Source organism: Nyctereutes procyonoides, unplaced genomic scaffold, assembly GCF_905146905.1.
Source record: "Nyctereutes procyonoides isolate TBG_1078 unplaced genomic scaffold, NYPRO_anot_genome, whole genome shotgun sequence".
Taxonomy (NCBI): Eukaryota; Metazoa; Chordata; class Mammalia; order Carnivora; family Canidae; genus Nyctereutes; species Nyctereutes procyonoides.
Window position 1 is genome coordinate 27,681,913 of NW_026575126.1, and position 16,710 is coordinate 27,698,622.

At 34.0% G+C, this 16,710-nt stretch overlaps 1 protein-coding gene and 1 pseudogene across 3 annotated transcripts in view; both read left to right on the top strand.

Moving 5' to 3' along the window:
• The window catches only part of AGL (amylo-alpha-1, 6-glucosidase, 4-alpha-glucanotransferase), a 73,366-nt gene extending 56,871 nt beyond the window's left edge, over positions 1-16,495 (top strand). For all 3 annotated transcript variants that reach the window (XM_055340229.1, XM_055340232.1, XM_055340231.1), the window contains exons 28-34: positions 1,196-1,331; positions 3,045-3,157; positions 4,246-4,457; positions 5,891-5,988; positions 7,661-7,748; positions 7,860-7,993; positions 13,996-16,495. In XM_055340229.1, the coding sequence (XP_055196204.1) occupies positions 1,196-1,331; positions 3,045-3,157; positions 4,246-4,457; positions 5,891-5,988; positions 7,661-7,748; positions 7,860-7,993; positions 13,996-14,113 (899 nt within the window). In that variant the 3' untranslated portion in view covers positions 14,114-16,495. The remainder of the gene's footprint in view (positions 1-1,195; positions 1,332-3,044; positions 3,158-4,245; positions 4,458-5,890; positions 5,989-7,660; positions 7,749-7,859; positions 7,994-13,995) is intronic.
• On the top strand, positions 5,168-5,244 carry LOC129520369 (small nucleolar RNA U3; annotated as a pseudogene).
• Positions 16,496-16,710: the final 215 nt, after the last annotated feature.

Genomic DNA, 16,710 nt, shown 5'->3' on the forward strand with positions numbered 1-16,710 from the left:
TCTTCTACATTGGTAAAAGGAATATAATAATAGCACCTACCTCCTAAGGTTGATATGAGGATTCAATGAAATATGTATGTTAAAGCACTTAGAATAGTGCATGGCATATAGTGCTGTAAGCCTATTTATTATTAGAAAAAAAAAACCCCAGTGTATTAGTTTGCTGTGAGTGTCATATCAAAGTACCATACACTGGGTAGCTTAAATGACAAAAATATATTGTTTCTCAGTTCTGGAGAGTTGAAGTCCAAAATTAAAGCGTTGACAGGGTTGACTCGACCTTAGTTAGGGCTGTGAGACAAAGATCTGTTCAAGCCTCCCTCATAGGCTTGTAGATAGCCATGTTCATGTTTACGCGATGTTCTCCCTATATCTTCACATCAGCTTCCTTCAGTGCATTGTCTGTGCCCAAATTTCTTCATCTTATCAGGATACCAGTGGAACTGGATTAGAGTGCAGGCTAATGACCTTATTTTAATGTGATTAATTTTTAAATTGCAATCTCCAAATAAGGTCATATTCTGATGTACTGGGGTTAGGACTTTAGCATATGAATTTGGATGTTTACACAATTCAATCAATAACAAACAGTAACAAAAAAAATAACAAACAGTAGCAAATAACATTTTAGTTTTGAGAGGTATTCACATACTATTGATGGCATTGTAAATTGACTCATTCTTCTTGGAAAACAATGTAGAGATAGATATCCAGATATGTTTTATGAGATTTAAAATATTCATATATTTTTGTTCATGAATTTATTATGCTCCTGGAATCTAGTCCATAAAATAATCTAAAATACACAAAAAAGTCCTATCATATAATACTGATTATAGCATTGCTTATAATCACATAAAAAAAATGAAGCAATCTTTATGTCTAACAGGAAATGTTTACATTGACTTGAATGAAAAAGTCTATAATTTCTACAAATTATAATTTTTATAATTGTATATACATAATTTATATATTTTCTTGCTAATAGAGTGGTGCATTGAATATCCTCATACATATCTTCATATGCACATAGGTAAGGTTTTCTCTAAAGTATGTATCTAGAAAAGAAATTACTATGTGTTAGAATATGCACATCTTCAACTTTTACAGTATTACTACATTGCTCTCCAGAGTGATTGTCCTAGTTTATTATATCACTCTCAGATTTTATAAATGTTTCATTTTGCTTTTTTAGGCTTTAATATAACTGCAGGGGTTGACGAAGAAACAGGATTTGTTTATGGAGGAAATCGCTTAAACTGTGGCACATGGATGGATAAAATGGGAGAAAGTGATAGAGCTAGAAACAGAGGAATCCCAGCCACTCCAAGGTAGGCTTTATTTGTATGGTGCTTATATAGTAATACCCTTTTTAAAATCACATACTTGTGGAGTCTTTTATTCTATTAACCATGAAACCTTCGTATCAATTCAGTCAAATCTGGGGCATCGGAATGGTTCAGTCAGTTATGCGTCCAACTCTTGTTTTAGGCTCAGTTTATGATCTCCTGAGTGGTAAATTGAGCCTGGAATTGAGCCCCATGCTCAGCGTCAAGTTGACTTGAGATTCTCTGTCTCTGCCCTTCCTCCTTGCCATGTGTGCACACATGCACTCTTTCTCAAATAATCTTTTTTTTAAAAAAAATCAGTCAGAATCTCCCTTCCTCCCTCCTACTTCCTCTTCCACTCACTCCTTCCTTTCCCACAATATACATATACACAACTGTCTTGTTACAAGTCATTGAGTAAAGCTGTCTGTTCTTTTCTAGAAGTTCTCATGAGATGATTCTCTGCAAGCACCTCAAGGGAAGGTTTTATGATTCATTATCCCTGTTGTTAAGATCTTTTCTTAACCTGAAATGCTTTTATTGTAAACATTTCATTATGTTCATCGATTGTAAATACAGAAAATACCCAATTATTCTGTTCTTTATGAAATACTTTTAATTTCTGAACCTTTTCCCCCTAATTATTTTCTTTTGTCCCATCATTTCTTTTTATGGTTTCAAATGCTTAATACTTCGTAACAAGTCTAGGGGTGCCTGGGTCTCTCAGTTGGTTAAGAATCTGACTCTACATATTAGCTCAGGTCTTGATCTCAAGGTCATAAGTTCAAGCCCCACGTGGGGCTCCATGATGAGTGTGGAGCCTACTTTAAAAAAGATAAAAATTAAATTTAAAATTTTTTTTAAAAAGGCAGTATCAAGTCTAAGAAACTTTTTTCTTATTCTAAATTTTATCTTCAAAATAGTTAAAGGGATTATAAGGGAAAGGTGGGGAAATGAATGGGGAAAAATTAGAGAGGGAAACAAACCATGAAAGACTCCTAACTCTGGGAAACAAAGGGTTGCAGAAGGGGTAACTGGGTGACAGGCATTAAGGAGGGCACTTATTGGGATGTGCACTGGGTGTTATACTATATGTTGGCAAATTGAATCTAAATTTTAAAAAATAAATAATTTTTTTTAAATCAAGAGTCAGATACTTAACCAACTGAAAACAAAAACAAATTTTATCTTCAGTCAGAATTATCAAGAAAAAAATCATTTAATCATAGCTGTTGTTACATGCTTTGCAAATTCTTTTTAAAACATGTTTATTTTGGTACATTATTAGGTCTTCTTGTACTTCCCTTCCATTTTCCTTAAAAATGGGCTTTGAAATTGTTATGTATACCTTCCCTAGCTTTCTTCAGTCCCATATCCCATGTTTACCATCTTTTCTCTGGTACTCTGTTTGAATATTCTCCAATTCTTTACCCCTGCCTTTTCCAGCTGCCATCTCCTTTAACTCTGTAATCACCATTCCACTCCATAGAACTTTTTTTTTTCATAGAACTTTTTTTAAGTGTTGAGAAGGTACGCAATGGTAAAATAGTAATAGGAGAGCCTTCTTATATGTGCATTTCTTATATACATTTCAATAAAGTGAGTGGTTTTTCATAGATGGTTGTTTTTATAAATCATCAGAATTGTTTATTGAATGCCCTGTGAGTAGTGCTTAAGTGACTCCAACTTACAGAATAAAGTTTCTTTTAATTTTAGAGATGGGTCTGCTGTGGAAATTGTGGGCCTGAGTAAATCTACTGTCCGCTGGTTGCTGGAATTAACCAAAAAAAGAATTTTCCCTTATCATGAAGTCAGAGTAAAAAGACATGGTAAGCTGTTCATTTTATTTAAAAACAACAAAAAAAAAAACTTTGAATATGCTGTCTGTACTCCTAACCTACCTAATTGTTATTTGACTGAGTGAACTAATATTAGAAAACCCTCAAGATTAAGAAGAAAGAAAAAACGTTAGTTTACTCATATAAAGTTGTAACAAAACTGGTTACTAACCATATTTTTGCAACAGCTTTGAACTGAGATATGAAAAGCATCATAGTTATTGCCTTATTGTGCTTTTCTTTGCCCTTAATGTGACTGTGAGCAAGTTGCATTTTTGTGAACACTTATGAAATCTTTAGATCTTTTTTTTAGAACTGTGCTATCCAATAGAAATATAATTTGAGCCACATATATAATTTTTAAGCCACATATATAATTTTAAATTTTCTAATACTTACATTGAAAAAAGTAAAAAAGGGCAGCCAGGGTGGCTCAGCGGTTTAGCGCTGCCTTTAGCCTAGGGTGTGATCCTGGAGACCTGGGATCGAGTCCCACGTCGGGCTCCGTGCATGGAGCCTGCTTCTCCCTCTGCCTGTGTCTCTGCCTCTCTCTTTCTGTGTCTCTCATGGATAAATAAATAAAATCAAAAAAAAAAAAAAAGAAAGAAGAAAGAAAAAAAGAAAGAAAGAAAGAAAGAAAAGAAAAAGGTGAAATTAATTATATTTTATTAACTCAGTATATGCCAGATGTTATTTCAACATATAATCAGCATTAAATTATTCATGAGATATTTTACATTCTTTTGTGAGAGGAATATTTTCTTTGAAATTCAGTATATATTTTACACTTCTGGCACTTCTCAATTCAGACTAGCCTCATTTCAAGTGCACAATAAACATAACTTTATCGAACATGTAAGAGTGATACAAAGACCAATCAAGGATCATTTGCTAGAGTCTAACCCTTTCTGATAATATAATGAAAGATGATCTTTTTATTTCAGGCTGGTGTCCTTTAAAAAACCCTGACATTTTCAAGAAGTGGATAATTTATTGCCTAAATATTACTCTTTGGCTATAAGTAAATATGTGAATTTCCTTGAATGCTTAAAACTGCCAAGTCTTTTATCATGTTTCAGGAAAGGTTGTGACAATCTCATATGATGAGTGGAACAAAAAAATACAAGACAACTTTGAAAAGCTATTTCATGTGTCAGAAGACCCTTCAGATTTTAATGAAAAGCATCCTAACCTGGTTCACAAGCGTGGCATATACAAAGATAGTTATGGAGCTTCCAGCCCTTGGTGTGACTATCAGCTCAGGCCTAATTTTACCATAGCAATGGTTGTGGTAAGTGAATTGTTATTTACAAATTTCAAAAATGTTGTGATGGAGTGTATTTAGTTCTTTATTCCCATTTGTTTTCAAATTCATTTAGTTGCCAAAAAGCATATTGCTTACTAGCTAGTTCAATATAGTCTTTTTAAATTAATAAAGCTTTATGCATACCACCCTTAACCTACAACATCCAGTATCAAAAAACAGAAAATAATAGATGACGACTAATGAAGTGCTTCCCAACACTTTTCATATCATAGCACACATAGAAAAGAAAGATATTTGTACAGCACACTGAACTAACTGAAGTAGATTGGTTGTGTCAGATTGAACCTGCTTCACTTAGCCCCAGGCCCTGCCCCACTGCTTTGAAAGCTGATGGCATGGCTATTTTAGCACACCTGTGCTATGACCAGTACCTCAACCCACTGGTTGGAAAGATCTAGACTGTTGAACTAATGTGAGTAGCTTCTAACTTATATTCTACTTCCTTCATTGTATTGCTATAATGCATCTATCCAGCCAAGAATTCTAGACTCCTTTTATCTCTACTTAGTCTAAAAATAAACTAGAAGGACAGTAAAATAGAGATGGCATGCATGTACTCTTCCGTGCCTGCTTAGCTGTTTCTACCTTGTCAAAAAGAGAAGTAAACATGGTACTATAAATAGTAGAATAAAAAAATCCAAAGGCATGTAAAGTTAGCTTCTGTTCAGTATGCAAAGACTATACTTTCAAGGATCATTTCTATAGTTTGTTACTCTTCAGTATGCATTGGATTTCATTTAACCATTAAAATTAATGCAGATTCTTAACCACCAGTGCTTTCTCTCCTTCTCCATATCAGAAGTAAATTTACTCATGCTGTTAGAGTACAAGATTCTGTATTTTACAATGATCCCAATAGCAAAAAAATGACTACCAGATACATTTAAATTAGGAAGCTATTGTAGGGATGCTTGGGTGGCTCAGTGGTTAAGCATCTGCCTTCAGCTCAGGTCATGATCCCAGGGTCCCGTGGGGAACTTCTCCCTCTGCCTATGTCTCTGCCTCTCTGTGTGTCTCTCGTGAATAAATCTTTTTTTTTTTTAAAGGAAGCTACTGTAAATCTTCTGAAAAATGAATTAGATGGGTTTAAGTGTGCTCTGCTTCATTGTAGCTGTGGCAACTTCTTTTTGGAGCTTGAACGCTTTGTTAAAATGACACAAGGAAGCAATCACCTCTAACAGCTTTCTTAACTCCTAAAGCCAAGAACAGTGCTTCCAGGTCAGCCCCATAGCATTAGGTCTGGTTAGGCATCTGCACTCGAAAACAAATTCTGACCCACACTATCTTTAAACAGTTTTCATTTCCAAGTTTATGAATAGTTTATGTTCCACTGTGGGTAGAAACTAATTCTTTTGTGATCTTTAAAAGTTTGAATATTTGTTTTTGACATTCGTTAGGCCCCTGAGCTCTTTACTGCAGAGAAAGCCTGGAAAGCTCTGGAGATTGCAGAAAAAAAGCTGCTTGGTCCCCTTGGCATGAAAACTTTGGATCCAGAGTAAGTTAGAATATAAGTATTAAGAATGTTGTTCATATGGTATTTGATATATAATTCTATTTAATTATATTTAATCTTGGCATGAAAACTTTTGACTAGAGTAAATTGGAGTACAAATATTAAAAATGTTGTTGATATTGTATTGCATCAGTCATAATTTTTTGCTTGTCAGTAAACTCTCTAAAATTATGTCAGAGTTTTTAAAAATACCAGCTGTATGTTCATTAAATATCAGTGTTCATAATGCTTGTCCTTTATTTAGTAATCAAGAAGAGTTTTAAGCTTATAAAACTAATGTTATGAATATTTCCTAATGCTTATTTTTTTCTGATTGTAAAAATAATACATGATTATGGGCATTGGAAGTGTAGACATAATTGTCTTCTCAGAGACAGTCCATATTTTCCAAGTTGTTAACTCCTAGTCATTCTCTCCCTCTTTCTAAATACTATATGTATGCAGCTGTTATTAGACATTATTTGGTTATTTCTTTGAAGATGTAACTCTTTTCTCACCTAACCATTAATCATTTCCATACTTTCTATATAATTACCCCACTATTTTTATTTAAACCAATAACTGATTTTGTTTTTATTTTATCATTTTGCCATTTTAATTTCTTTCCCAACTTTTGTTTTTTCTTGAGTTTCTAATGACCTTCCTGTTTATCTTCTGCTGTATTCTTTTAAAGCTTGATGCTCAACATTAAGTTGCTTTCTATATCAATCTATAGACCCTCTTTTCTATATTGTGCCCCCACCTTTGTAGAATTTTCCTAATTTACTGTATACTCATTTCAGTCTTGAGATGCAAACTTTTTGTGTGTATACTTATCCGCATTTGGAGGTGTTCTCCAGAATTTTCAGAAGCATTAGGAACCACTAGTCAAAACTAAAACCCACAGTTAAGGCTTACTCATGTGGCAAGTTCTGTCTCTCACTAAAAGAAAAAAAGAAAAGTAATAATTTCATTAAACTGACCAACAACTGTCTTCAATTATCTGTCACAATAAGTTTGTAATACATTGTTTAGTTTATAAGTGTGTATAAATATTCTATGTCTATTTGGTTGGTACTTATAATCTGATAAATACCAATTGTAATTAATTTTAAAGTAACTTCATGGAGAAGTTTCAAAAGCAACCTTTCTAACATATAATAATAAAACTATATCTTTAATGTTTACTAATTCAAATTATGTGTATTTTAGTCATTAATATATTAGAAGCTTAGTGAGATAATTGGCTTTAACCAATATTTAGTGTCAGACTAACTCCTTGAAGGCAAGATACCTGAATGCTTTATATTTCTCAGTATCAGCCAGTAACTATTTGTTAATTATTTCCTAACATGTTGTTAAAGTATTCTGGAGGTGGCTGGCTGGCTCAATCAGTAGAACATGTGACTCGATCTGAGGGTCATGAGTTCAAGCCCCACACTGAGCCTAGAGTTTACTTATTAATTAATTAATTTTTAAGACAGGTTGTAAAAAAAAATTCTGAATCCAGTATATACTAATTTATGGTTAAATAGTTAATGAGCTTGCTTATTCTATAGACTTGGAAGACAAAATTATTTGATTATTTCTCTTACTTTTGCTATTGAAAAATCTTTCTAATGCCTCTTATGTAATATTTGATCTTTTTCTAACCTAAATTTCAATCATTTTGCAGTGATATGGTTTATTGTGGAATTTATGACAATGCCTTAGACAATGACAACTACAATCTTGCTAAAGGTTTCAATTATCACCAAGGACCTGTAAGAATTTCGTTTCTCTTTTCAGAGTTTTCAGTTGAAATTATTTTCCAAATAACTTCATAAATATTCACAGCTCTTTTTTTTCCTTTACTTTTAAATCCTCTTTTTTAGGAGTGGCTGTGGCCCGTTGGGTATTTTCTTCGTGCAAAATTATATTTTTCTAAATTGATGGGTCCAGAGGCCAATGCCAAGACTGTGTTTTTGGTTAAAAACATTCTTTCCCGACATTATGTTCATCTTGAGAGGTAAGGCGTCAGGGGGCATGTAATTTTCATCTAGTGTTTAGTCAGTTTATTAAATATTAGGTAAATAACAGTTCCTTAAAATTCATTCTTATATACTCTAGGTATCTCAATGAAATTTGAAAACTTTACTCTTATTTTTTTAACTTTACTCTTATTTAACATGACAAGTTCAATGATATAATTTTCATCTTCCTTTAACTATTTTAGGTTATTTATCTTAATTTAAGGACATGATATTATATAATTTACACATGTGGAATAGTCTTTGATTTTTTAAATATAGTGGATATTTTGGGGTATGCTTAAAACAGAAGAAATATAAAAACTAAAAGTACTTAGGCTGGGCCTTTTGAGTTAACTGATTTAAAGACTTATGTGGTTGCCAGAGGGGAAACAGATTTTGCTTCATTTACTTTGAAAGCTATTATAAGATGCAGAAGTTTTAGGATTATTATGTTCTTTTCATGAACTGACCCTCTTATCATTATGAAATGACCTTCTTTATCACTGGCAATGTATCTTTGCTTCAGAATTCACTTTGATAGGGCAGCCCAGGTGGCCCACCGGTTTAGCGCCACCTTTAGCCGTGGGTGTGATCCTGGAGACCCGGGATCGAGTCCCACATCAGGCTCCCTGCATGGAGCCTGGTTCTTCCTCTGCTTGTGTCTCTCTGCCTCTCTCTCTCTCTGTGTCTGTCATGAATAAATAAATAAAATCTTTAAAAAAAAAAAAAAGAATTCACTTTGATAGTAATATAAGCATGTCAGGTTTCTTTTGATTAGTTTTTACCACACTATATATTTTTTCATCCTTTACTTTTAACCTACTTGTGTCTTTATGTTTAAGGTAGGTTTCTTGTACATAGAAGCATGTAATGAGGACTTGCTTTTTTATGCAGCTTGATAATTTCTGACTTTTATTTGGAAAGTTCAGGCCATTTATACTTAATGTGATTATTTATATGATTAAGTAGAAATCTGTTTTCTGTTTATTCTGGGTTTTGTTAGCTTTTTCCTCTTTTTCTGCTTCTTTTGGACTGGATTTTTTTTTTTTAAGATTTTTTTATTTACTTATTCATGGAAGACACAGAGAGAAGGCAGAGACATAGGCAGAGGGAGAAGCAGGCTCCCTGCTGGGAGCCTGATGTGGGACTCCATCCTGGGACTCCAGGATCACGCCCTGAGCCGAAGGCAGATGCTCAACTGCTGAGCTACCCATGGGTCCCTGGATATTTATTATTTGGCGTATATTTACCCCGTTTTATCTCCTTTGTTGGCAAATTAGCTCCTTTTTTAAATTGTTGCTTTAGGTTTATAATTTATCATAGTTTACCCTCCAGTATACCTTCAAGTATAGTATAATAATCTTAAAATAGTATAGTTCCATTTTCCCTTTTGTGCTATTATTGTCATCTATTTTGCTTCACAAACATTATAGCCCCGCACAACATTGTTACTATTTTTGTTTTGCCATCAGTTATTTTTTTTAGATATTTAAATAATACAGAAAAAAGTCTTATGCAACTACTCACATAGTTGCCATTTCCAGTGTTCCTCTGTGTGTGAATATCTATTTCCATCTGGTATCATTTTCTTTTGCCTAAGGGATTCCTCTATAATGTCTTACAGTGCAAGCCTACTCTTGATAAATTCTTTAAGGTCTTATATGTCAGCAAAGTCTTTATTTTGCCTTCATTTTTGAAAGTTATTTTTGTTGTGCAGAGAATTCAATGTTAACAAGTTTTTTCTTTCAGTGCATTGAAGTGTGGCATTGTTTTGACAGTAAATCTGCTATCATCCTTACTCATCCTTACTCTCTAATGTTCCACTAATTCCATTAAGTAAATTTTTCATTTTACACATTGTTTTCATCTCTTGAAGTTTGATTGTGGTCTTTTTTATATCTTCCGTGTCTCTGTTGAATATTTTGAACATATGGAATACGGTTACAGTAACTATTTTAATGTCTTTGCTAATTGGTATCTGGGTTGATTTCATTTATGATGATTCCCTTCTTATGGATTGTTTTATCCTGTTCTTTACCTGTGTTTTGGTATCAGCTTTTTTTGTATTTCTATAAATATTCTTGGACTTTGTTTTGCAATGCAGTTATTTGCAAACAGTTTGATCCTTTCAGATTTTGATTTTAAGCTTTGTTGGGCCTGACCCAGAGCAGGATTTAGTCTAGAGCTAATTATTCTCCACTAATGAGTCATGGCCTGAGTTCTCTTTTCCATATCCCTAAAATTATGAAGTTTTCAAACCTGGCTGGTAGAAATGAGCACTGTTCCTGACCCATTGTAAATGTCAGGTACGAGTTTAATTCTTCAGGTAGTTCTTTCCCCATCCTTCATTAGTTTACTCTTGTGTATTGACTGATCGATAGGCGAATAGTTGAGTGGGACCTTCTGCATATCTCCAGAGTTCTCTCCTTTTTTGTACTCTGTCCTGAAAATTCTAGCAGCCTTGGTCTTCCTGGACCATCTGTTCCATTTCTTCAACTCCAGGAGTCTGCCAGGCTCTACCCTTTCCCTTTCCCGTGTCAGATCCTGGAAACTCTTCGAGCCAGTAAGGTATGGTAGTTACAGGGTTCCTTGCATTTTCTTCTCATTTCTTAGGGATCATTTGTTGCCTAATATCCAGCATCTTGAAGATTATTGCTTCATTCTCCTTGTCCATTGTTTCAGGCGCAAGAGAGCTTCTGTCTGCATTATTCCATGTTTGTCAGAAGTGGAAGACCTTTGCTTTCTGGCCTAATAAGATGTTTTAAGCTCATATCTTACTTTTCTTGCCCTAGCCTAGGTGGGCAGTTCTCTGTCCCTGGTTTGTTTACTTTTTGTGTTTGTGAAGAATCTTATTTAAAAGCCCAGATCCAGGGACACTTGGCTGGCTCAGGCAATAGAGCATGTGACTCTTGATCTCAGGGTTGTGAGTCCAAGCCCCATACTGGGTGTAGAGATTACTCTAAAAAATAAATTCTAGGGGTGCCTGGGTGGCTCAGCAGTTGAGCGCCTGCCTTCAGCTCAGGGCATGGTCCCGGGGTCCTGGGATCGAGTCCTGCGTCGGGCTCCCTGCATGGAGCCTGCTTCTCCCTCTGCCCGTGTCTCTACCTCTCTCTCTATGTCTCGTGAATAAACAAAATCTTTAAAAAATAATAATAATAAATTATTTAAAAAGAAATGAATACATGCATGCATATATACATACATTAAAAAAAAACAGATCTAAATACTTGGCATATTTATTGCTCTTGGGGAATTATTGTTACTGTGCCTTCCAGCAGATAAAGCTAGGAAATATATATAATACATACACAGAGAGAGAGAGAGATCTATATCTCTGGGTACTTTTTTATCTCTCTATGTTGAAAACCTACATCCACACCAGTTCCACTCAATGTTTAATTTTGTTTTTTAGCTTTTCATGTTTGTAATTCCCTTTTCCAACAGTGAGTAAGCTACTCCCCACACTCTGCTATCATTACCGGATAGACTGAACTCACCCTATTCAGGCTCTGACACCCCATGCCAGGGTGCCCCAAGGCATAGATGACCTCTTCACCCTTCCTGGGCATGACAGCCCCACACTAGGTCACACTTATGTGTGGATTCCCTCCTTGTACCACTTGGGTTCTGGGACACCCCCACCCTTGGTGTGAACTCTCTTCATAGCCCTCAGGCTGTGGCATCCCACCTTGTGCTATTCCTTCTACCCTTCTTTCCTCTCCTCCCCAACTATGGTCACCAACCTTCTTTGTCCCACCTAATGACTTGAGGAGTGAATTTTTCGGAAAGTAAGGGAAAGATTTCTTTCTACCAGTATGGATATGTTCCCATGTTCTAGTTCCACATACAATTATGAGCAGCATATCATTGGTTCCGTAAGTTTGTTTTGTCCCTTAATTTCAGTACTATGTTAGTTTGCTAGAACTGCCATACAAAGCACTATAAACTGAACAGTTTAAATATGGTCTTATTGTCTCACAGTTCTAGAGGACAGAAATTTGAAATCAAAGTGTTGGCAGGGCCATGCTCCCTCTGACGATACTAGGGAAGGATCTCTCCCAGCCCTTCTCCTAGCTTCTGATAATCCCTTGACTTGTGACAGCGTAAGTCCAGTCTTCACATGGCTTTCTCCCTGTGTGCATTTCTGTGACCAAATTTCCCCATTTTATAAAGACACCAGTCATATTGGATTATGGTCCCATGCTATTCCAGTGTGACCTCATCATAACTAATTATATCTATAACAACCTTATATCCAAGTAAGTTAACATTCTAAGGTACTGAGGGTTAGGACTTTAACATATGGATTTTGAGAGAGACACAATTCAACTGATTACGATACCCTGGTACCCAACTTCAGTAATTTGGCGTTTTACTCTGTGAAGTAGCATGAACACTTGGAAGGAAGTTTTCTATTTTCTATTTCCCTGTGACAGCTTTTTAAATGTGGTAACTAGCTGGTATTCTTATTAGTTATTATCTAAAATCTCGTATTTACCTAAGGGAATTATCTTTTTCATTTAATTATAAAATATTTAATACCTGCAGAAGAGTAAAATGTAACATATACTCTCCCTAGAGCCATGAGTTACAAAGCATAATGGTGAAACACATTCCCATAACCCAACTTTAAAAAGGAGACATTCCAGGATTTCTGAACTTTATGTTTCATACTTAAGAGATTATACTGAAAGTAAGAATAGATTTGATAACAACACTGTGTTCTGATAGTGAGACCTGGGACAAGTTGTTAACCTCGTAAACCTCTTACTGCTCTATGAATAGGAACGATTATGGCACTTATATTACAGGGTTACTATAAGCATAAATGAGATAATGTAAATAAATCATTAAGTATTAGAATATAATAAATGCACAATAAACACTGTGTAATTATTCGGTAGAATGAGAGATTACTATAGAAATTCAGATTGTGGGATCCCTGGGTGGCTCAACGGTTTGGCGCCTGCCTTTGGCCCAGGGTGTGATCCTGGAGACCCAGGATCGAGTCCCATGTCAGGCTCCCTGCATGGAGCCTGCTTCTCCCTCTGCCCCCCCCTCCAAATAAATAAATAAATAAATAAATAAATAAATAAAGATTAAAAAGAAAGAAATTCATATTGTTTTTAATTGGCATTGCTTTCCTAATTTTCATTATTCTATGTTAGTTTTACAATTTTATCAAAATCAAATGTAATACGTCTACATAATTACAATTTGAGCTTCATAAACTTCATGTGAAAGTAATAAAATTAGACCTGAGAAGATAATTGTCTCTCTATATATTGCTTGGCATGGTAGTTTCTTCTAGGTTTTGGGGTTTTTTTTTGAGAGAATCTTTTTTTTCTTTTTAAGATTGATTGATTTTTATTTATTTATTTATGACACAGAGAGAAAGTCAGAGACACAGGCAGAGGGAGAAGCAGCAGGCATAGGGAGAAGCAGGCTCAATGCAGAGAGCCATATGTGGGACTCCATTCCAGGACTCCAGGATCATGCCCCCAGCTGAAGGCAGAGGTTCAACAACTGAGCCACCCAGGCATCCCTTCTTTTTGTTTGGGTTTTTTTTTAAGATTTTATTTAGTCATTCATGAGAAACAGAGAGAGAGAAAGAGGCAGAGACACAGGCAGAGGGACATGCAGGGAGCCCAACATGGGACTCGATCCTGGGTCTCCAGGATCATGCCCTGGGCCAGAGGTGTCGCTAAACCTCTGATCCACCCAGGCTGCCCTCTTCTGTTTTTAATACATAAAAGGAATCTACTGTGTTTCAAAGTCTTAAATTCCAAAGATTGAATATCCAAGAATAATTTCTGTCTAAATTCTTTATATACATAGATCTTTAGGATATCTTGTTTTATTTTGTAGCAAATAGCTATATATGATTGTTTTTCTATACTAGAAGGAAAAAATGCCAAGTGTATTGCCTATTTTGTTAATCCAAACAAGATACGTGTTATATTGTATCTCATAAAATGTCTTTTCTTTTTTTTTTAAGATCCCCTTGGAAAGGACTTCCTGAACTGACCAATGAGAATGGCCAATACTGTCCTTTCAGCTGTGAAACACAAGCCTGGTCAATCGCTACTGTTCTTGAAACACTCTATGACTTATAGTTGATTCATGAATATGTATTAAGTATACAATCACTTATATTATGGAATGCAAGGTCAAAATATAATGTAAATGCTTTATATGCACAGACTTGAGTCATTTTAAAAATCTCATTCATATGATATTGATGCCCAATTAGGTAACACTTTAAAAGCATTTTTGTTGTTTTTTTTTTTCTTTAATGGACAGAGGTAGCTTTTGATTTGAATCAGAAAGAAAAACTATCATTACCAATAGGATATTTTTCTTTTGAATTCAGGAAGTATTCTTGAAATGCCTAGAAATTAAGAATTTGAAATCCAGAGATTAAAAAATAAAAATCATGTAATCTACTGTACATAAGTGAAAATGAAATATGAGAATGTAATAATGAATGAAATGGAAAAGTATCCTTAAATCTTGGTATTTTATTTTCTTTAGTAAAAATACATACTGAATATACTGTAGTTAACAAATGTTCTTACCTTTTAGTATATTATTACTAGCACCTCCCACACAGCATTTGATAAATACTAAATATTGAATCACGGAAGTGTCTATCTACAATGTTATATTCAGAAATGGAGCACAGATGTTCATTGTGTGCTTTTACTTCACTAATATATTAATGTGTGGTGGGTATTTAATATTAATATTTTAATTATATTTTAATATTTGCCATAATTTGCTTATGTTAGTGATGCATACGTAGGATATATGAAAAAACACAAACATTTAAGAATTTTATTTCCTAAAAACTGTTTTATAAGATTATAAAATTAATCTTGAGGTCCTATTTCCTACTATGAGATGATTTACATTCTCAAAATGTACATTGTTGGTCAAAGAAAAACATGCTATATTAATTTTCTAAAACTTATTTTTAGTTTGTTTGTAAAAGCATATTGATGGATCATAGTAGATGCTAGTTTCCTATTATCTAAAACCTACATTGACAAGCTTAGCATTGAGAACAATCTTAATATAATAAAAATACATGAATTTAGTAGTTATCTTGAATTCGATAGAGTAATTTAAAATTTTTCTCATGACCTTAATTCTGCAAAGTCATAAAAAGAAAAAGGTTTTTAACCTTTATATGAGTTAATATTTTTGAATAATACTTCAGATGGAATTTTTTATTGTTTTACTGTTTTTGTCTCAAGAAGACACCTATATAAAATCATTATACTTCTGGTTGAAAGAAAGTAGTTGTAAAAACCCTTTCATTGCTTTTTAATATTATTCAGTGGTGTATTTATAGTTAATGAAATAATGGTACAGTAACACTTTTTTCAATTAAAAGTCACATACCCAACCATTTTAAGAAATAAAAATAAGAAAAAGAAGTAAATTAAAACTTCTAGGTAGCAAAAATATGTGATGTTTTATTTATTTAAGATATTCGTACACTCAAAAGCTCATGCAAATTAATGTGTCCTATACACCCTTCTTCAACGCTGACTTTAGAAATAGTTTTAACTAGCGTACTTTTTTGGTTTCCCATTATAAAGCAGATTAAATCCTACAAATTTAAGGGCAGTTATGATAGTAATATGATCACTATCTATAAACTCACTGGCTTCCAAGTGTCCCTTCCTTCTTCATTGTTCAATGTATACACTTCTCTAACTTATGCAGTTACAAGGAATAACCTTCCTTGAAAGAGAGAACCATTAGTCATCAAAGGTTTATGCAGTTATGTTGCTCTACCGTACTTTCTTTTATTAAAGGTGGTAAAAATAACTGAAAACCAGTGTATTTAATGAAGAAAGCAAGTGATAGCTGATAGTTAAATGGGATGAATGATTGGATGGATGGATAGATAGATAATGAGAATTTCTAAAACATAGCCATATTGGATTGTAGGGCAATTACCCATCTCAGTAATTTTTAAGGGTATCATGTTGTACTAGAAAATTAAGTGGTTGATATTCCAATAAGGAATATTAGGGAAAGAACATTGTGATTATCTGCATGGTCTATTTTAAAGTTTAAGAAGGCATGTTAGACTTATTTCATCACAGGTAGTTAAAATAACAGTTTTAGACTTTAGAGGGATAAACGTCATATGACTAAAGAACATTTAAATAGAATGCTTCATTCCTGAGTGATGTTGGATGAGGTACCATTGTATTACATTTTGATGATGGTTCTGTGCCTTGGTTCTTTGCTAATCCAAATCAATCTGACTCTTTAACATGAAAAGTTTGCCAGTATAATCAATATGCTGTGATAATTTAGTAAGTTTCAGAGAGGAAACATGAGATCTGCCATCATATCTGTGGACATTATAACCTAGTAAATTGTAATCCATTTCCAATATGTCTTCAACTGCTATATCTAGTAAGAAAATGTCATTTTTCTGTCTGTGTGCCAAGAAAATAAAAATCTTTTCTAAAGGACCGTATTTTATTTCATTCCATTATTTACCAATTAACTAAATTGTTGACCATTACCATTTATTCAGGGCTTGCTTATTTTGGGTACTTTTTTTTTGCAGGATGTGAGGGGGCAGAAAGGAAGAGGAAGAATTTTAGGCTGTTTGGTAATTTATTTAATTAGCCATATTGAAATTAGGAGCAAAATAAACTTGATGTATAATTAAATCTGTTAGCAA